A 23,536-nucleotide genomic window follows, 5' to 3' on the forward strand; every position below is an offset into this window, starting at 1 on the left:
AAATATAGATCAATGGAACAGGATAGAAAGCCCAGAGATAAACCCACGCACCTATGGTCAACTAATCTACGATAAGGGAGGCAAGGATATATGATGGAGAAAAGACAGTCTCTTCAATAGATGGTGCTGGGAAAACTGGACAGCTACATGTAAAAGAATGAAATTAGAACACATTTCACTTATAGCTGAAAGTCTAAGAACTATTATCAAATGCTAAATCACCATTCAGTTTTTTAAAGTGAAATAACAACTCTTCAAAGAAAGAGGTAATTGTAAACTTTACCTTCATGACATCTCTGTAGGACCGGATTGCTGAGATTTTTCTCTTCTCATCTTCCTCCTCCTCCAGACCTTCATCGGCAGCCTCATAGCCTTCATCATTGCTGCCATCAGCCTCTACCGTGTTGGCCATGCGATCGATGAGCTGCTCCAGGGGAGGGCTTAATTCCCTTTCTTCATTCTCCTTCAAGCCATAGTCCAGTGCCTTATAAATAATAATTCCCAAAGATTCAATAACCTAGGAACATTAAGGAAGGTGGTTAATAGAGACGACTAAACATTTTTATAGAACTAACTGTAAGGCATAAAATATTTAGTATGAGATAAGCTAGTCTGATTTATTCCATTTCAGAAACATGACAAATTAAATTTGAAGAGATATTTAAAAGTCTCAACTATGCTTTTAAAAAAATCTCAGATGGAAATTTTTCTGTGATTTCTTCAAACTAGTATATAACGCATACACAAACCCTTTTCATGTTTCTTAGATTTATATCATACACTAAAATCTGTATTCTCCACTTACATAAAATACCAACAATACCAACCAGGTTGATTTTCCACATTTCCAAAAGATATTATTGAGTACGGACAGAGTTATCGAAGATCATATCCATTCAGAACTGTTATGGCAATGCTTATCTAATTAGGGATTTCATAGACATACCAAGGATCTGAGACTGAAAAATCAATGATTGGTAGCAGCTAACGTAAGCTTAAACAACAACAACAAAATCTATTAATAGCCATATACGTACTGCTCATTGAGTTCCATTCAATTATTAGAAACACGTATCCCTCATATGATGCAAACAAGTGAGAGACTCAAACTCTGAACTTTCAGTGTAGTGCATAGATAATCCTCCCTGCCACTCACCTCCACCACTACTATCTCCCAAGAAATACGAACCTGATTTATGAACACTGAATATACATCCCTGTCTACTATCACCCTGACAAATGCTTTGGCTTCGGCCAAGACAAGGAATTCTGCTTTATTCCGCAACACTACCTTCTTTTCTGCTCAGAAAAATCACAGATAAATAACCCTTTTAAAAAAAATTTTACAATGCCAACAGCTCATTTTACCTTAGCTATTTTGGAGGGAAGAACACAGGAAATAAAGCCAAAGATGTAAGAGTTTGCCACTTTTACCACTAACCATTTGACTCAGGGCAAATTATTTATTTTAGTTAAATTATTTATTTTCTTATCTGTAAAATAGGTATCAATGATACCTACATCTCATGGGGTTTTGTTAAGACTAAATGCATTTGCTACATGTGGAAGTACTTAGTATGTGACTTTTAACGCGCACTGAATAAATGTTATCTGCCTCCAGCTCACCCTTTTCCAATGTTTATCCAGTTAATATACAGACATGCATACATCTTTCCTTCCCTTTATTCCATTTGTAGCCCTAGTCAGTGCTGTGTTGTTGGGTTTTTTTTTAAGTTGTTTATTTGGTACCAAAGAAAAGGAAAAGACAGAAGTTTTGACGATGAGTTAAATACATGGAGTCACTGTCAGCATATGTTACAGCCCTTAAAAGCACTCAAGCATTCACTCAAAAAATCTCCACAAAATCTGAAATCTACCTTATCAAGTGAAATAATATTTTCTCAACACAAATTTCAAAATGAATAAAAGGCTTATAAATTCTCAGCTTTTAATTTTTAAATAATACTGGGTTGTTTTTTTGTAATATTTCTCACTGAAAATATGTAATATTTTCATTAGTTTTTTGTTTTTGTTTTTTTTGCGCGGGCCTCTCACTGCTGTGGCCTCTCCCGTTGTGGAGCACAGGCTCCGGATGCACAGGGTCAGCGGCCATGGCTCACGGGCGGAGCCGCTCCGCGGCATGTGGGATCTTCCCGGACCGGGGCACGAACCCGCGTCCCCTGCATCGGCAGGCGGACTGTCAATGACTGCGCCACCAGGGAAGCCCCTTTTCATTAGTTTTTAATGGTCTGACTGGAACTCTAACCACTATTTTCAAAGTTGTTTTGTGTGACAATGGATCTTCTGAGTTCCAAGTCAGCTGACTACTTTCGTCACCTCTTCTGGGGACCAAACCTCCCTCGACACCCCACCCCCATCCACCCATCTGTCCTGGAGAGGTCACCTGTTCTGTGTTTCCCTGGCAGAAGGTCCACACAGCCAGGGACACTCTCACCACAGACAGGTACTACTTAGGGCAGGGATTTTACCTTTCAGTTCAATGTCAGCAGAACCGGGCATTGTGATGTATGTGTAACAAACACCCGTCAACTCGAACCTAGAGCAATCACTTTAACAATCAGAGCATCATAGCTAATATAATGAAAACCTTAGACATCAGGAAAAGTTAAATTATGTTCAGTACATTCTTTTTAAGGCTGAGAAGGATTTACTTACTTATTTATTTGACTACGCTAGGTCTCAGTTGCAGCACATGGGATATTTGTTGCCACGTGTGGGATATTTAGTTGCGGCACACGGGATCTTTCAGTTGTGGCATGCTAACTCATAGTTGCAGCATGTGGGATCTAGTTCCCTGACCAGGTATCGAACCTAGGCCCCCTGCATTGGGAGTGCAGAGTCTTAGCCACTGGACCACCGTGGAAGTCCCAAGGCCGAGAAGGTCTTAATGCAATTATTCTCGCATAGAAGTTACGTGTAACTGAGAGTCTTACGTGCTTGGATGAATCTAGTCATCTATATACCTACCCCACCCCCACCCGAGCTGAAAAAAAGAATCCACAGTAAATACCAACACCAATGATGGCTTCCGACCTCAGCAAAGACCCCAGAGCTGCCCAGAAAGCTTCATCCCCATCCCCACTCAGGACTTTCCCTCAAGGGGCCATCTGTTCCTCAACTCTGCAGACCTCCAACACCCCTTCTGCCTCTCTGGGTCTCAGCTGATAACTCTCCTTCATACTCCACTGCAAAGTGAAAGTCCCTACATGAAAATGCACTCATTTTCCCACCTTCAAACGCATATGATAGGCATCTACACTTACTTTGTCCTTCCTTCCTTTCACAGTGGAGGAAGTGTCTCTCTTCCTATCAAAGGTCAATCCCACTCTCCCTCCAGAGCATGCCCCTACAGCCACAATCCCGTTTCTGTGCTCCCTTTCCCAGCAAAGCTTCTCATGAGGGGCCATCTTACATATTCTGTCTCTCTTTTCTCTCCTTCTATTCACTGTTTAAGCCATTCCAGTCTGGCATCTAATCTTTTGAAGCCCCTGAAACCACAGGTAAAATCACAAACAATCTCTATATGCCAAAACTATTGAACAACTCTGTCCTCATCCCAAATGGCTGTTCAGTGGCATCAGACACAACTGACAACAGTCTTCTGTTCTAAGACTCTGGACTTCTGATTTCCTCTCAACTCAACAGCTCCTCCTCCTCAGTCTGCCTGTAGGTACCTTCTCCTGCAGCTGCATAAATGATGGAGTTCCTCAGAGTTCACGCATCCTACTCTCTTCCACGGTCTGTTGCAAAGTACTTTTATCCATTACCAGTTCTACAAATATGATATGTGCTCTGCTGTTTCCTTAACTTATATTTCTAGCTCAGAGAAACTTGTTGCCTAGGTAGCTGAAAGAGCTTAACTGGTCTTCCTTTCCCCAGTATCTCTTCATTTCTATTCATCGTATACAGTGATGCAGGATTAATCTTTCCAAAGTGGTTTCAAACGATTTAACCTAGCAGTGACTAAATCTATATCAGTCAGGATTAACCAAATGTGTATTAGGTCAGGGCTCTCTAGAGAGAACCAATAGGATGTATATATTTATACAGAAAGTGATTTACCATAAGGAATTGGCTCATGCAGTCATGGAGACCAATAAGTCCCAAATCTGCAGGGTGAGTTAGGAGGCTGGAGACCCAGGAGAGCCGATGGAATGGTTCCCAGTCCAAAGGCCAGCAAGCTTGAGACCCAGGAAGAGCCAGTATTTCAATTTGACTCCAAAGGCAGGAAAAAAAGCCAATGTTCCAGTCCAAAAGCCAATGTTCCAGTCCAAAAGCCATCAGGAAAAATTTTCTCTCTTACTCAACAGGAGGTCAGCTTTTTGTTCTATTCAGGCCTTCAACAGATTGGATGAGGCCCGTCCACATTAGGAAGGACAATCTGCTTTGCTCAGTCTACTGATTTAAATGTTAATCTCATTCAAAAACACCTTCATGGAAACACCTAGAATAATGCTTGTTCAAATATCTGGGCAGCCCATGACTCAGTCAAGTTGACACATAAAACTAATTCCTTGTCAACCTGGCACTCATAAAGGTCTCCTTAAACCTTCATCACCAAAAGAAGACAATAACAAGGTCACAATTCCACCTAACATGACACAACTCTCTCGCATACAACCAAAAATCACTAACACCTTCACAAGAGGATCAAACTCCTTGAGTGATTTTTACTCTTCTCCTTTGATATCCCACAACTTTAAATGTAAAACCTAAGTATTATGTATAAAATCAATACATCTTATGTTACATAATAAAGGGATCAGAGAGGGAAGAAAACAGAGATACTTGAGATACACATACATACATACTCAAACGAAATAAGGAGGAAATACTCATGACAATTGCAGTCCTCGGGTCTGTAACTGGTCATGTGGTCATAGATGGTATTTATAACCACCTTCTTCCAGTATCCATTCCACATTCCCTTTGCCTTTAGTAAGCACCTCAGCTGGTCGTAGTTCTTTCCTTGGTGGTGTGACATAAACCTTCATTCCTGCCATTAGCAGTCCTGCCTGGATTGGGTTGTGGTCCTCCCCTGGTTTTAATCACAGGGCATGGTAATTCTAAGAGACAGCTTAAGGGCTCTCCTGTATTCCAGACATACTCTTCCTTAGCTCCACTGAGGAGCAGCCCAATCTCCCCTTGGGAATCAGGCCCAGTCACCCCAGACAGCACAGTAACTCCTCCTTTGCCTGCTGATTCACAGGAATGAGGAACCTGAAGTGGATGAGAAGCAGTCTTAACTTCCAATTCAATGGACTCATTGTTGTGTCTCCTGATGGAATTAGGACCTTCAGGCCAGCAGAGCAGAGGCAGAGCAGGAACAGGAAGCAAAAATGTCGCTGTGGGTCACTAGGGGCAATGGTGAGTGGTGGCCCTCCCATTTCTACCCCTTGATTCCTGACTTTGAGAAAAACAGCACCATATATTGGAGAACCCTGCCCCAGCCCTGCAAGGGACTGCCACCTAGCTGTCACTGTAACAGAGTCTTTCAAAAGGCCATTCCACCATTCTATCACGACTGCTGCTTCAGGACCGTGGGGAACAGAGTAAGACCAGTGAATTCCATGGGCAGGGGCCCACTGCCATACTTCATTTGCTGTGAAGAGAGTTCCTTGATCAGAAGCAATGCTGTGTGGACTCCATGATGGCAATCTGTAAGTCCATGGATGGGAGTTTTGGAAGAAGCACTGCATGAGGGAAGGTAACTCCATACCCAGAGTAAATGTGTCTTCCAAGAAGGACAGAATACTGCCCCTTCCATGATGGAAGTGGTCCAACGTAATCAACCTGCCACCAGGTAGCTGGCTGGTCACCCTGGGGAATGATGCCATACTGGGGACTCAGTGCTGGTGTCTGCTGCTTCAGACTGGGCACTCAGTGGTGGCCATAGCCAGGTGAGCCTTGGGTGAGTGGAAATCCATGTGTAACCCCCACCCCTGCCCCTGTAGCCACGTTCATGAGCCCACTGGGTGATGACAGGGGTGGCTGGGTGGTGTCCATACAACGGGTCATCCTATCCACTTGAATATTAAAATCCTCCTCTGCTGAGGTCACTCTTTGGTGAGCATTCACATGGGACACACATATCTTCATGTTTTTTGCCCATTCAGGGAGGTCTATGCACATACCTCTCCCCAAATTTCCTTGTCACCAACTTTCCAGTCATGTTCCTTCCAAGTCCTTGACCATCAAGTCACAGTCCAGGGCTCGGTGTACAGTTGTGCCTCTGACCATTTCTCTTTCAAGGAACAACCAGGTGCACTGCTGGAAGTTCTGCCCACCAGGAGGGCTTCTGCTCACCGCTGTCCTTTGAGGGTGTCCCAGAGACGGGCGGCAGTGCTGCAGCTGATGCCTGCAGGCCAGGCAGAACCATCTGTCTATCTGGCCTGAGTTTTCTCTTCCTCAGTCAACTGACTGCGGGCAACGCCCCATGAGGCCACAGGCAGGGACTGAAACAGAGAAGATAGTGTGTGTCGTGGGGCAACGACTCCACTTAAAACTAGCAGTTTTCTGGGTCACTTGGTAAATGGGCTGGAGTAGCACTCAAGTGAGGAATATGTTGCCTTCAAAGTCCAAAGAGGCCACCAGGCATTGTGCCTCTTTTTTGGTTGCAGGAGGGGCCTTGGAAGGGTTATCTTGACATGCCCCACACCACTGGACCCCTAGAAATTTCACTGAGGCAGACGGTCCCTGAATTTTTGTCAGATTTATTTCCCACCCTCTGACACACAAATGTCTTGCCAGTAAGTCTGGCATAGGTGCTACTTCTCACTCACTAGATCCAATCAGCATAATGTCAGGAATAATGGGCCAGTGTGGTATCTTGTGGAAGAGAAAGGCAATCAGGACCCCTATGAACTAAATTATGACACAGGGCTGGAGAGCTGATACACCCCTGAGGTAGGTCAGTGAAGGTGCAGTGCTGGCCTTGCCAGATGAAAGCAAACTGCTTCTAGTGGTCTTTACTGACAGGTACGGCGAGAAAGGCATTTGTCAGGTCAATAGCTGTATACTAGGTGCCAGGGGATGTGTAAGTTGCCCAAGCAATGAAGCCACATCTGGTACAGCAGCTGCAACTGGAGCCACCACCTGGTTAAACTTAAAATAATCTAATGTCATTCTCCAAGATCCATCTCTCTTCTGCACAAGCCAAATAGGCAGGTTGAATGAAGCTGTGGTGGGAGTCAGCAGGCCTGCATCTTTCAAGTCCTGGATGGTAACACTAATCTCCACAGTCCCTCCAGGAATGCGGCGTTGTTGCTTTTGATGTACTACTTTCCTAGGTAGAGGCCACTCTGCTGGCTTCTACTTGGTCTTCCCCACATACCAGCCCTTACTTCACAGGTCAGGGAAACCAGACCTGTGAGGATGTCTATGCACACGAGAACTGAAGAGATGACTGGGGAAATAACCAGATTCAGGATGGGTTCAGGAGCGCACTGGCCTCACTGTGAGACAGATCTGAACTAAAACTCTAGTGATCATCCGACCTCCATAAGCACTGTTCTAACTGCTATACTGAGGTCACATTTTGAGTCTCCTAGAATCAGTGTCAGTTCAGAGCCAGTGTCCAGTAGTCCCCAAAAGGTCTGCTTGTTTCCTCTTCTCCAATGCTCGGTTACCCTGGTAAAAGGCTGTAGGTCCCTTTGGGGAAGGCTGGGAGAAAGATGAACAATGTAAATATCTGGCAGCATATTGGGGTCCTCTCCCCAAGGGGACCTCGACTCTCCTTCATTCAAAGGATTCTGGGCTTGTAAACGGCTCAAGTCTGGGAATTGATTGAGAAGCCATGACTCTCAGTTTTTATGATTCAAAAGTTAGACTTCTGTTCACTTAACCTAGAACTTTTCTGTTTATACCTATCAAGTGAGAATTTAGTGGGCTTCCTTCCTATCTATGTCACGTCTAAGAACACCATGATCAAGTAGCTAATGCCATAGGTCTCTGGGAGTCAGAGTATTCTAAATGCTGCTTTAAAAAATAAGTAAATAGGGCTTCCCTTGTGGCACAGTGGTTAAGAATCTGCCTGCCAATGCAGGGGACACGGGTTCGAGCCCTGGTCTGGGAAGATCCCACATGCCGCGGAGCGGCTGGGCCCGTGAGCCATGGCTGCTGAGGCTGCGCGTCCGGAGCCTGTGCTCCGCAACGGGAGAGGCCACAACAGTGAGAGGCCCGCGTACTGCAAAAAAAAAAAAAAAAAAATAAGTAAATAAATGCTGCTTTGACTCTGCAGTGTATTATGGTGACCACACCCATCGTGCCTTGTGAGTGTGGCTAAGTGCTACCACCGCAGGATCCAGTTATTCCCATTGCCTTTAGGTTTCCCAATTCAGTGACTGCAGTCCCCCCTCTGTAAGATCTAACCTACAAAGAAGGATGATCATAAAGCTCTTCAAGGGTACCAGGGTGACCCTCATAAATTTATTTCTCACAATCATGGTAAAAGATGTGTCTTCTAGACATTCCCAGGGTGGGTGAGTAGATCTTAAATGACAAATCCACTCATAACATTTTTCTCATCTTGCTATAACTTTTGAACCTAATTTTCTTTTATTATCACTCATGAGCGCTGTTATCCGAATATACTAATTTCTTATTCTTTCCTTTAAATGCTCTACACTTTGTCCCTATGCTAGTATTCAGCATCATTCCTACTTTCTACATGGTTTTTCCCCTGTATTTTTGTATGTCCAAATCCTACTCATTTTTCCATCCCCCTACTCAAAGCAATCTCCTCCATGGAAGACTCGTTAACCCTGATTTTACCATCACATCACAGTCTCTACCTACCCTTTTTTCCTAGATGAAAACAGTAATTTTTTCTTCAGACTAGCCATGACATTCACTTACACCCTTATGTGCTTACGTTTCACTTTTTAAACTTGGATTACGGTTAATTATGTATATATCTTAATCCCCCAACAAGACTAAGCTCCTTGATGGCAAAATCTTATATGATTCATCTTTATATCTTAACATTATTTTATAAAGAGCAAAGACTCAATAGTTAATAAATGAATTAATCAAAATATAAATTCCTTCCATTATGGAAGTGGACATGTATGGTTGACAGCTGGATACAGATTTTATGGACAGAAGCCATGCCACCTGGTGGCATCCCAGCCCCAAACAGCTCTGAAACGTTTTGGAGGGTCTCTTAGCTCAAGGATAAACTATGCCCAACCTGGTTTAAATGTCCCAAACCTATTCACCATTCCTGATTTAAATCTGAGCCATGCGGCAGTCCTATATTTAACCCAACCTCTTAGAAACATAGCATAACAAGGCTGGGCATTATTAGGCTGACATGTACACCAGGTGACTCACCACTTTCATGGACTAAGGGAACCTCTAGCCCTTTGCTAGAGAAACATATACCTAGTTCTTCACACAGTCTTGAGCTGGGGATAAAGGGTGACCATCCAAAAAATAACTGAAACATAATAGTACCTGGACATACCAGCTTGCCTAAATATATACTTATTTATACTAATTTTAGAAGCTCATTTTCCAAAACTTGTGGAAATGTTAAGAAAATCCAAGAGAAAGAGCAGTGTCAGATCTGAAATATTAATCTGAGTCACCAGTCTCCAAACAGCTGGAAAATCATCAGTCATGTCCTGTCACAGTGGCACCTCTAACATTCATTAAAGTGAGCAGGAAGTGCAGTATAAAACCTTAACGTTAAATGGAACAAGTGAAGCACAGAAAACTGTGGTTTTTAAGCCTAACTGATTGACAAAGGGTGGGAGAAGAACGTATTAAATAAAACCACACATTCCAAAATTTAAGGCTGCTACGTCATGCCTAATTACCTCTCAGCTAATGACAGGCGTCTATGAAGCCCATGGCTCTGGAGTAACAAGACACAGGAATGGAACTGCCTGGTCCCTGGTCCCTGGCCTCAGACCCAGCCATGCCATCCCGAGGGCAGCCTCACACAGGACAGCAGCCCACGCGCTAACACCATGCTTCGTGTGACCACTCAAGGTTAGCTACAAGCCCACCAAACCCATATCCCATCTTCCTCTGACCACACCACCCTTCATCTGGCCCCTCTTCATGTTGACTTGTACTTCCTAAAAATATTTGAGTCTGTATCTGTCTCCTTTACTAAAATGTAAACTTCTCTAGGACAGGGGTCAAGTATGATTCTTCCTGGTATTTGCTACAATGCCTAGCACTTTGCTTTACACAGAGTATATGCTTTAAAATCTTTGTTGAACGTGTAAACTGCAGTAGCACAAAAGCCTTTAATGCCAAATCTGATGAAATGGGAATGACCCATATCAAGGGTGTCAAGCACAGCATCTGGCACTTGAGCTAACACCAACAAACAATAGCTGCTCTTGCCATCACCATCCTGCCTCACTGCCAAAAAACACCCCCCGCCGCCAGCCTAAAAAGTAAAACAAAAAGTTTCTTCATCTCTTCAAGTCCCCTTGCCAATGAGACAAATGGGACTTGCTTATATCTGTATAGCATTTTATTAAGCATGTTTTCCTTTATTCATCACAATCCTGTTAAGACATTATCCACATTTTAAAGACAACGGGACTGAGCTTGAAAGAGAGTCAATAAATTGCTAATCGTCAGACAGTTAACAAGTAACAAAGCCAGCGGGGACTCCAAACTGGCCTTGGTACATATGAAATTCCATACCCAGAATTCTACTATACCACAAAGCTTCACATGTGAACATCTCCTAGTCTGCCAATGTTTGTCTAAAATGTGGCATCCAAAATTAAATCCTATTCCATGTGCAGTACAATCATCAGAGAATATACCAAATGAGTACCTTCCTCACTGCACACCACATGCTTCTATAAATATACCCTGTTTGCTATTCAGATTTCTGGTCAACTCATTAAATTGCTGATACCCTGGGTTTACAGTCAACCACAGTAGCCAAGTCAGGACGATCACATATTAGTTAAACATCTTTCTCTCTTAGCCTGCATTTGTAAAGATTTTTTTTTTAAGACATGGTAAAGGGTTTTACATTTTTCTCAAATCTATTTTATCCTATTTATTTTGACTAATCATTTTAGCTTAGGAAAATCACTTAAAATCTAGAGTCCACCATCTAATTCATTATCTATCACTCCTAAACTTACAAAATATACCAATTTGGGTATGCCTTCTGAGGCTTCAGGAAAGTGATTTAAATATTAAATAGGAGAGTTCCAACCAAGAAGACCTTCAGAAAACCAGAGACATTTTTCCCATGCTGACATCGATTACAATCTACCTTTGTAAATACTGACCTGACACTTATCCATCTTGCTCACAAAAATACTACAAAAGACTTACTAAAATTTCCTGTTACAATCTCTAAATACTAACTGTGGTACACTCATATCTAGTAAAACTTATCCCCCAGAAGCCTAGTTTTCTATTAGTTAATCTAGCTAATGTCCAGTGTACTTAGCGCCCTTCCCTTCACTCATTAATTCAGTCAACAGATATTTACTAAGAATTAAGTATATGTGGCGATGAAGGAATAGATGAGGTCTCTGGCCTTCAAAAAGCTTTTGTCCTAGGGAAAACAATAATAAATAAGACAAATGATTGTGCTACACATTATAATAAAAAAGGAAGGGTGTCATGTGAGCATAATTTAATAGGGAGCCCTAATCTAGTTTGAAGATCAAGGAAGCCTTCATTAAGAAAATAAATTTTAGGACTTCCCTGGTGATGCAGTGGTTGAGAATCCGCCTCCCAATGCAGGGGACATGGGTTCGATCCCTGGTCTGGGAAGATCCCACATGCCGCAGAGCAACTAAGCCCATGCGCCACAACTACTGAGCCTGCGCTCTAGAGCCCGTGAGCCACAACTACTGAAGCCTGCACGCCTAGAGCCTGTGCTCCGCAACAAGAGAAGCCACCACAATGAGAAGCCCGCGCACTGCGACGAAGAGTAGCCCCCACTCGCTGCAACTAGAGGCCCGTGCAGAGCAACGAAGACCAACACAGCCAAAAATAAATAAAATAAAATAAATTAATTTTTTTAAAAAACGCTTTATAAAAAATTATCCAATTACAAAATGCACAAGTAACCAGAACAGATACCTCACCAAAGAAGATATATAGATGGCAAAGAGCATATGAAATGATGCTCAAGATCATGTCATCATAACTCGTACCAATGTTTTCTTAGGTGAGTCTCCCAAGGCAATATAAATAAAAGCAAAAACGAACAAATGGGACCTAATCAAACTTACAAGCTTTTGTACAACAAAGGACATCATAAATGAAATGAAAAGCAGCCTATGGACTAGGAGAAAATATCTGCAAATGATGCAACTGACAAGGGCTTAATACAATCCAAAATACATGAACAGCTCACACAACTCAACAACAAAAATACTTACAACCCAACAGAAAAATGGGCAGAAGACCTACATAGACATTTCTCCAAAAAAGACACACAGATGGCCAACAGGCACATGAAAAGATGCTCCACATTGCTAATTATTAGAGAAAAGCAAATCTAAACTATGAGGTACCACCACACGCTGGTCAGATGGCCATCATTAAAAAGACTACAAATAACAAATGCTGGAGAGGGTGTGGAGAAAAGGAAACCCTCCTACACTGTTGGTGGGAATGTAAGTTGGTGCAGCCACTATGAAAAACAGTATGGAGGTTCCTCAAAAAGCTCAAAATAGAGTTGCCATGTGATCCAGCAATCCCACTCCTGGGCATATATCTGGACAAAACTATAATTCAGAAAGATACATAAACCCCAATGTTCATAGCAGCACTATTCACAATAGCCAAGACATGGAAACAACCTAAATGTCCATCAATGGATGAATGGATAAAGAAGATATGATACACTCAATGGAATACTACTCAGCCATAAAAAAGAATGAAGTAATGCCATTTGCAACAACATGGATGGACTTAGAGATTACCACACTAAGTCAGAAAGAGAAAGACAACTACCATATGGTATCACTTATATGTGGAATCTGAAACATGACACAAATGAACCTATCTATGAAACAGGAACAGACTCACAAAGAGTACAGACTTGTGGTTGCCAAGGGGGAGGCAGGAAAGGATGGCTTGGGAGTTTGGTGTTAGCAAATGCAAACTATTACGTATAGAATGGAAATACAACAAGGTCCTACTGTATATCACAGGGAACTATCAATATATTCAATATCCTATGATAAACCATAACGGAAAAGAATATAAAAAAGAATGTTAAAAAAAATCATATGTCATCAGGCAGTTGCAAATTAAAACAATGAGATCCCACTATAAGCCTACTAGAATGGCTAAAATCCAAAACAGTGGCATCATCAAATGCTGATGAGAATGTGGGGCAACAGGAACTCTCATTAATGGTTGGTGGGAATACAAAATGGTTCAGTCAATGTGGAAAACATTTTGGCAGTTTCTCACACAACTGAACATGCTCTTAACATACAATCAAGCAACTGCACTCCTTGGTATTTACCCAAATAAGTTGAAAACTCATGTCCACACAAATGTTTAGAGTAACTTTATTCATAACTGCCAAAACTTGGAAGCAACCAAGATGTTCTTCAATAGGTGAATGGATAAACTATGGTAAATCAATACAATGGACTATTATTATTCAAAGAAAAAGAGAGCTGTCAAACTACAAAGACATGGAGGAAACTTAAAAGTAGATTGCTAAGTGAAAGAAGCCAATCTGAAAAGGCTAAATTCTAACTATATGACATTCTGGAAAAGGCAAAACTATGGAGAAAGTAAAAATATCAGTGGCTGCTAAGGGTTGGGGTCGGGGGTGGGGGAAGGAAGAGATGAAATGGTGGAGCACAGGGATTTCTGAGGCAGTGAAATTGCTCTGTATAATACATTAATGAGGGACATGTCATATTTATGTGTCACAACCCATAGAATGTACAACACAAAGAATGAACCCTAATGTAAACTATGGATTTTAGTTAATAATAGTAATAATAATGTATCAATATTGGTTAGTCAATTGTAACAAATGTACCACACCAATACAAGATGTAAATTATCAGGGAAACTGGAGGAGGAGAGGGATATATAGGAACTCTGTACGTTCCAACCAATTTTTCTGTTAACGTAAAACTGCCCTAAAAGATATAAAGTCTATTAATTAAAATTTTAAAAAACACAGTATGGCTTAAAAAATATAGTATTAGAGAATGGATCCAAAATGGGCTAGAGCAGCTGTGATAAGACTAGCTAGGGGACTACTGCAGTAGTGTCCAGCTTAGGGATGATGGTTTCTTGGGCCAGGGTGATAAGAGTGGATAGAAAGGAAATGGTGAGGATTTGAAGAGCTTTTGGCGGGGTGGAATGGATAGGGGATAGGACTGGGCAATGCAATAAATGGAGGGAAAAGGAACCAAAGTGATTCCTGGGTTTCTAGCTTGAGTTAGTACAGAGAGTGGTACCATTTACTAACATGGAAAACTGGAGGAAAAAGAGTTTCTGAGAGAAAGGTAAGTTCAGACACCTATGAGAAACACAATCACAGGTGTTAGATAGGCAGCTATGTGGACTGCGAAGAGACTGTGAGCTGGGGTCATGAAGTGGGATTCCTTGGCAAATAACTGGTCCATGAACTCATGAGAGTGTATGAGACAACCCCCAGAGAAAAACTACCCAAGAGATGGAGAAGCAAACACTTAATGACTGGCCAGAGGACTAGACTGTAAAGGAGCAAGAGTATTGAGGAAGGGAGGGAAGGAGGAAATCAAAAGACTCTGATATCACAAAAATCAAAGAGAGAAAATACTTCAAGAAGGAGGTCATGGTCCTGTGCATTGAATGTGGATTAGAGGTAAGAAGAGGCCTAGGATACAGCTGCTAGATTTAGGGAGGCAGAGGTCACTGGTGACTTTATCAAGGGCAGTCTGGGTGAGTAAACAGTGCCCTGTGTAAATAGTACACTCAGAAATTTTTATGAATAGGAAGGGAAATATATGGCAGCAGCTAGAGATGAAGACAGGGCAGAGGTAGGGCTTTTTTAATTACTTTATTTGAAGACTACAAGTCTTAAGCATGTTTAAATGGTGATGGAAAGAAAATGGAAAGGAAAAAGCTGAAGATAATGAAAAGATAAGGGATCAGAATTCCTGACAGTGACCTTTGTTTGGCAAATCAGACCTTCAAAAGAGGTTAGTCACTTCTCAAAAACAAAAATCTTTCCATGAAATTTAGATATGCTTTTTTCTTTTATTAAGTGGTGGGGGGGGAAAGAGGTCCATTTACACATGCATGAGAGTTAGCCTTTTATTCAAAATTACTTCCTGAGCATTTTCTAGGTGAACATCTGATAAATTCCTTAACATGCCATTTTAAGTCTTTTACATTCTGAGCCCAGTGAACTTTTCTGTTCACAGCTCCACAAAGAGTCTATCACTTCAGTCATTTTCCTTTTGCTGTACCTTTCTTTATTCATGTCATCCTCTGCCTACAGCATTTTTTGTCTGACAAATCCTACCTATACTCTTTATCTCTCAGATCCCAGTGCAGTGTGACCTGCTCTGTGAGACATTCCTAGTCACCCAGAGTTGATCATTTCCAACCTTGCCACCTTTCCCTGCTCTGCTTATCCAACTTTTATCATAGTACATGTGACTATTAATTGAATCCAAACCTGCAGAATCATTCTTTTCAAGTGTGTCTGGAATGTTCACCAAGACAGACCCTATGCTGTGCCAAAAAATAAAATAAGTCTCAATAAACTTCAAGACTGAAATATCAAAGATTATGTTTTCTGACAATGGAATGAAATAAGAAACCAGCTATCAAAGTAACTGGAACATTCCCAAGTACTGAAAAATTAAACAGCACACTTCTAAACCCTTGGGTCAAAGAAGAAATCTCAAGGGAAATTTTAAAATATTTAATGATAATGATAACATATATACAAATTTGTGGGATGCAACTAAAGCAGTTCTTAGAAATCTATAGCTTCAGATGAATAGACAACTCCCTGGAAGACACAACTTAGCAAAATTTGCAAGATCCCAACACTAAAAACTACAAAGCATTGTTGAAAGAAATCAAAGATCTAAGTAAGCAGAGAAATACACCAAATTCATGGACTGAAACACTAAATATTGTTACAATGTCAGTTCCTTCAAATTGATGAAAAAGTCAATGCAATCCCAATAAAAACTCTACTAGGACTTTTGGAGAAAATAACAAACTAATTTAAAAATGCATATGGAACTGCAAATGACCTAGAACAGCCAATTTTGGAAAAGAAGAACAAAGTTGGATGACTTACACTACCTGACACCAAGGCTTACAAAAAAGCTGCAGTAATCAAGCCTGTATGGTATTGGCATATGGAACAACAGAGAATCCATAATTAATCCTACACTATATGAGCAACTGATTTTCAACAAAAATGCCAAAGTAGTTCAAAGGCGGAAGGATATCAATTCAACCAATGGTGCTGGAACAACTAGGTATCCATATGGAAAATTAATAAACACAGACCCCTACATCATATCATACACAAAAATTATTTTTAAATGGACCATACATTAAAATGTAAAACCTAAATCTATTAAACTTCTAGCAAAAAAACACATGAAAAAATCTATATAACACTAGTAGTTTTTCATAGATTTTACATATTTTCTACATATATCATCATGTTGTCTTTGAGATAGGCAAATATTTCTTATACAAAACACAAAAAGCATTCATCATAAAATGAGAAATTAACAAATTAGACTTCATCAAAATTAAAAACTCTGCTCTTCAAAAGACAATAACAAAATGAAAAGGCAAGTCACAGACCGTGCAAAAATATCTATAATATAGATGTATATACCTGACAAAAGACTTCAATCTAGTATACATTTTAAAATTCTTATGACTCAATAATAAGATAAATAATCCAAATAAAATGGGTAAAAGATTTAAACATAAACTTCACGAAAGAATATCCACAAATGGCCTATAAGCATGTGAATAAATGTTCTGCATCAACAGTCATTGGGGAAATGCACATTAAAATGACTAGATCATAATTTACATCCTCTAGAATGGCTAGCACTAAAAGACTGACAAGTATTGGTAAAGATGTGAAACAACTTGAACTCTCATACACTGCTGCTGTAAATACAAAATTATACAACCACATCGTAAAACAGTTTGGCAGTGTCTCACAGAAGTTAAACATACATTTACCATATGACACTCCAATCCCAGTTATTTACCCAAGAGAAACAAAAATATATGTCCACAAAAGACTCATACATAAATGCTCACAGAATTTTTATTTGCAATAGCCAAAAACTGGAAACAACCCAACTGTCAATCAGCAAATGAATGGATGAACACATTGCAATAGATCTACCCAGGGGACTACTACTCAGTCCTAATAGGAGCACACTATTAGTGCACGTAACAACACAGAGGAATCTCAAAAACACTCTGCTGAGCAAAACAGTGAACTCACAAGTACATTCTGCATGGTTACATTTATGTGAAATTGGGGCTGGGGGGATTGACTGCAGAGGGAACTTTCTGGGGCGATGAAATATTGGGGTGGTGGTTACATGAGTGTACAAATTTGTTAAAACTCATCAAACTTGACATATAAAATATCTGCATTTTGTTAGCTTGGGCCAGTCACTTAATCTCTATGCATCTAAGCCTCTACAAGAGTAAACTTGAAGAAAAATCATTGAAGTTCTTTCCAATCCTGATTCCTACAAGAACAGGAAAACTGCAGAACTGGAACACTAAAAGAAAATACAAAGGCTGTAACTATGTGGAGGTTTGCTTACGGAAATGTCACAGTTGAAGAATCAGAGGTTCATTGGACTTTTTTTCTAAGTAGCCCTTTGAGTAAACTGTACTTTAACAGGAGTAAAGTAAAATGACAGTAACTGCGGTCTCTGAAAACCCTAACCATCATAATGGGAACTTACCTGGACTGCTTTGTGGGGTCATTCAATTCTGGAACTGATTGCCAACTTAAAAAACAACAAAAAAAAATCCCCCCAAGGGCTTCCCTGGTGGCGCAGTGGTTGAGAGTCCGCCTGCCGATGCAGGGGACACGGCTTCGTGCCCCGGTCCGGGAAGATCCCACATGCTGCGGAGCGGCTGGGCCCGTGAGCCATGGCCGCTAAGCCTGCGCATCCGGAGCCTGTGCTCCGCAACGGGAGAGGCCACAACAGTGAGAGGCCCGCGTACTGCAAGAAAAAAAAAAAAAAAAAAATCCCCCCAAAACTCAGACCCTAAGGACTTTTTAGGAGAGGAAAAAAAAACGTACACACAAAAACATGTCAAGGACAATCAAATCTGAACAAGGCTAAGACCAAACCAGGAATTTTCCACTCTTGAGAGGAAAACATTTACATACACACATACAACGACTAGTAATAAAACGTACTTTTAAATGATTAGGGCTATACATACAATGAAATATTGTTCAGACTTAAAAAGGCATGAAATTCTGATATATGCTGAACCACGGATGACCCTTAATGAAATAAACCAGACAAAAAAATACAAACATTATATAAATCCACTTATATGAAATATCTAGACTAGAGAAATTCATAAAAACATAAAGTAGATTAGAGGTCAGCAGGGAACTGGGGAAGGGGCAGGGAGTACTGTTTAATGAGGACAGAGATTTTTTTGTTTTAACAAATTTATTTATTTATTTTTGGCTGCGTTGGGTCTTCGTTGCTGCACATGAGCTTTCTCTAGTTGCGGCGAGCGGGGGCTACTCTTCGTTGCAGTGCACAGGCTTCTCATTGCGGTGGCTTCTCTTGTTGCGCAGCCTGGGCTCTAGGCATGTGGGCTTCAGTAGTTGTGGCACATGGGCTCAGTAGTTGTGGCTCGCGGGCTCTAGAGCACAGGCTCAGTAGTTGTGGCGCACGGGCTTAGTTGCTCTGCGGCATGTGGGATCTTCCCTGACCAGGGCTCCGGCCTGTGTCCCCTACACTGGCAGGCGGATTCTTAACCACTGCGCAACCAGGGAAGTCCCAAGCACAGGGTTTCTATTCGGGATGATGAAAAAGTTTTGAAAAAGATAGAAGTGATAGTTGCACAACATTGTGAATGTAATTAATGCCACTGTACACTTAAAATTTTATGCTATGTGTATTTTTACCAAAATAATAATAAAAAGAATGATGGTGGCTGCTCAGTTTCTCAGGAAGTGCTATCACTCAGCAACACTCAGAAAGGTCTGATTCTTCCCACCTACAGGGGTTACTAAGGTTTCCAAAAAGAAATAAAGGGACCAACTCACCTCTCTACTTGGACACCAGAACCCCTTTTGAGCTACAGTTCCACTCCACACCACCATTCTGTTTATAGCCCTGAGTGGAGGCTCTAGGTACTTGAATCATCAAGCCTTGGAAACCACCTCTCACCAGCATTTGACAGAGTTGACCAGGCCCTATTTTTTTTTTTAATTGTCTTCTCGTGATTCCGCACTCTTCTATTTTTCTTCCCCTCTAGATTGATTACCGTGACAAGAACCTTCGATAGAGCAGGTCTCAGTGAAAACATGAGGAGAAGAAATGGTGACCATGGAACAGGATATGAACAGCCCTTTCTGGCTATTTCTGAAATGATGTTCTTAACAGGTACTTGGTACAGATACAGCGAGGCAGACAGGGTGGTGGGAGAATGTGAAAATTCTCTTCAGGTTGCGTCTATTTTCTTGAGTAAAAAAAGCAGAGCTCGGGCTTCCCTGCTGGCGCAGTGGCTGAGAGTCCACCTACCGATGCAGGGGACACGGGTTCATGCCCTGGTCTGGGAAGATTCCACATGCCGCAGAGCGGCTGGGTCCGTGAGCCATGGCTGCTGAGCCTGCGCATCCGGAGGCTGTGCTCCGCAACAGGAGAAGCCACAACTGTGAGAGGCCCGCGTACCGCAAAAAAAAAAAAAAAAAAAAAAAAGCAGATCTCATGGAACATTCTCCAGGATAGATCATATCTTGGGTCACAAATCAAGCCTTGGTAAATTTAAGAAAATTGAAATCATATCAAGTATCTTTTCCGACCACAACGCTATGAGACTAGATATCAATTACAGGAAAAGATCTGTAAAAAACACAAACACATGGAGGCTAAACAATAAACTACTTAATAACCAAGTGATCACTGAAGAAATCAAAGAGGAAATCAAAAAATACCTAGAAACAAATGACAATGGAGACACAACGACCCAAAAGCTATGAGATGCAGCAAAAGCAGTTCGAAGAGGGAAGTTTATAGCAATACAATCCTACCTTAAGAAACAGGAAACATCTCAAATAAACAACCTAATCTTGCACCTAAACCAATTAGAGAAAGAAGAACAAAACAACCCCAAAGTTAGCAGAAGGGAAGAAATCATAAAGATCAGATCAGAAATAAATGAAAAAGAAATAAAGGAAACAATTGCAAAGATCAATAAAACTAAAAGCTGGTTCTTTGAGAAGATAAACAAAATTGATAAATCATTAGCCAGACTCATCAAGAAAAAAAGGGAGAAGACTCAAATCAATAGAATTAGAAATGAAAAAGGAGAAGTAACAACTGACACTGCAGAAATACAAAGGATCATGAGAGATTACTACAAGCAACTCTATGCCAATAAAATGGACAACCTAGAAGAAATGGACAAATTCTCAGAAATGCACAACCTGCTGAGACTGAACCAGGAAGAAATAGAAAATATGAACAGACCAATCACAAGCACTGAAATTGAAACTGTGATTAAAAATCTTCCAACAAACAAAAGTCCAGGACCAGATGGCTTCACAGGCGAATTCTATCAAACACTGAGAGAAGAGCTAACACCTATCCTTCTCAAACTCTTCCAAAATATAGCAGAGGGAGGAACACTCCCAAACTCATTCTACGAGGCCACCATCACCCTGATACCAAAACCAGACAAAGATGTCACAAAGAAAACTATAGGCCAATATCATTGATGAACATAGATGCAAAAATCCTCAACAAAATACTAGCAAACAGAATCCAACAGCACATTAAAAGGATCATACACCATGATCAAGTGGGGTTTATCCCAGGAATGCAAGGATTCTTCAATATATGCAAATCAATCAATGTGATAAACCATGTTAACAAACTGAAGGAGAAAAACCATATGATCATCTCAATAGATGCAGAGAAAACTTTTGACAAGATTCAACACCCATTTTTGATAAAAAACCCTGTAGAAAGTAGGCACAGAGGGAACTTTCCACAACATAATAAAGGCTATATATGACAAACCCACAGCCAACATTGTTCTCAATGATGAAAAGCTGAAACCATTTCCACTAAGATCAAGAAGAAGACAAGGTTGCCCACTCTCAGCACTATTATTCAACATAGTTTTGGAAGTTTTAGCCACAGCAATCAGAGAAGAAAAAGAAATAAAAGGAATACAAATCGGAAAAGAAGTAAAGCTGTAACTGTTTGCAGATGACATGATACTATACATAGAGAATCCTAATGATGCTACCAGAAAACTACTAGAGCTAATCAATGAATTTGGTAAAGTAGCAGGATACAAAATTAATGCACAGAAATCTCTTACATTCCTATACACTAATGATGAAAACTCTGAAAGTGAAATTAAGAAAACACTCCCATTTACTACGGCAAGAAAAAGAATAAAATATCTAGGAATAAACCTACCTAAGAAGACAAAAGACCTGTAAGCAGAAAACTATAAAACACTGATGAAAGAAATCAAAGCTGACATCAACAGATGGAGAGATATACCATGTTCCTAGATTGGAAGAATCAACATTGTGAAAATGACTCTACTACCCAAAGCAATCTACAGATTCAGTGCAATCCCTATCAAACTACCAATGGCATTTTTCACAGAACTAGAACAAAAAATTTCACAATTTGTATGGAAACACAAAAGACCCCAAATAGCCAAAGCAATCTTGAGAACGGAAAATGGAGCTGGAGGAATCAGTCTCCCTGACTTCAGGATATACTACAAAGCTACAGTAATCAAGACGGTATGGTACTGGCACAAAAACAGAAATATAGATCAATGGAGCAGGATAGAAAGCCCAGAGATAAACCCACGCACATATGGTCACCTTATCTTTGATAAAGGAGGCAAGAATATACAGTGGAGAAAAGACAGCCTCTTCAATAAGTGGTGCTGGGAAAACTGGACTGCTACATGTAAAAGTATGAAATTAGAACACTCCCTAACACTATACACAAAAATAAACTCAAAATGGATTAAAGGCCTAAATGTAAGGCCAGACACTATCAAACTCTTAGAGGAAAACATAGGCACAACACTCTGACATAAATCACAGCAAGATCCTTTTTGACCCACCTCCTAGAGAAATGGAAATAAAAACAAAAATAAACAAATGGGACCTAATGAAACTTCAAAGCTTTTGCACAGCAAAGGAAACCATAAACAAGACGAAAAGACAACCCTCAGAATGGGAGAAAATATTTGCAAATGAAGCAACTGACAAAGGATTAATCTCCAAGATTTTCCAGCAGCTCATGCAGCTCAATACAAAAAAACAAACAACCCAATCCAAAAATGGGCAGAAGACCTAAATAGACATTTCTCCAAAGATATACAGATTGCAAACAAACACATGAAAGAATGCTCAACATCATTAATCATTAGAGAAATGCATATCAAAACTACAATGAGATATCATCTCACACTGGTCAGAATGGCCATCATCAAAAAATCTAGAAACAATAAATGCTGGAAAGGGTGTGGAGAGAAGGGAACACTCTTGCACTGTTGGTGGGAATGTAAATTGATACAGCCACTATGGAGAACAGTATGGAGGTTCCTTAAAAAACTAAAAATAGAACTACCATATGACCCAGCAATCCCACTACTGGGCATATACCCTGAGAAAACCATAATTCAGAAAGAGTCATGTGCCAAAATGTTCATTGCAGCTCTATTTACAATAGCCAGGACATGGAAGCAACCTAAGTGTCCATCATCGGATGAATGGATAAAGAAGATGTGGCACATAAATACAATGGAATATTACTCAGCCATAAAAAGAAACGAAATTGAGATATCTGTAGTGAGGTGGATGGACCTAGAGTCTGTCATACAGAGTGAAGTAAGTCAGAAAGAGAAAAACAAATACCATATGCTAACACATATATATGGAATCTAAGAAAAAAAAAAAGGTAATGAAGAACCTAGCGGTAAGGCAGGAATAAAGACACAGACCTACTAGAGAATGGACTTGAGGATATGGGGAGGGGGAAGGGTAAGCTGTGACAAAGTGAGAGAGTGGCATGGACATATATTCACTACCAAACGTAAAATAGCTAGTGGGAAGCAGCCGCATAGCACAGGGAGATCAGCTTGGTGGTTTGTGACCACCTAGAGGGGTGGAATAGGGAGGGTGGGAGGGAGGGAGATGCAAGAGGGAAGAGATATGGGAACATATGTATATGTATAACTGATTCACTTCGCTATAAAGCAGAAACTAACACACCACTGTAAAGCAATTATACTCCAATAAAGACGT

General features: G+C 40.7%; 1 protein-coding gene across 7 annotated transcripts in view; it reads right to left on the reverse strand.

Moving 5' to 3' along the window:
* Window positions 1–23,536, reverse strand: part of SPIRE1 (spire type actin nucleation factor 1) — a 206,563-nt gene that overhangs the window by 85,289 nt on the left and 97,738 nt on the right. For all 7 annotated transcript variants that reach the window (XM_067699770.1, XM_067699767.1, XM_067699769.1 and 4 more), the window contains exon 3: window positions 284–517. In XM_067699770.1, the coding sequence (XP_067555871.1) occupies window positions 284–517 (234 nt within the window). The remainder of the gene's footprint in view (window positions 1–283; window positions 518–23,536) is intronic.

Source organism: Pseudorca crassidens, chromosome 12 (genome assembly GCF_039906515.1).
Source record: "Pseudorca crassidens isolate mPseCra1 chromosome 12, mPseCra1.hap1, whole genome shotgun sequence".
Classification (NCBI taxonomy): Eukaryota; Metazoa; Chordata; class Mammalia; order Artiodactyla; family Delphinidae; genus Pseudorca; species Pseudorca crassidens.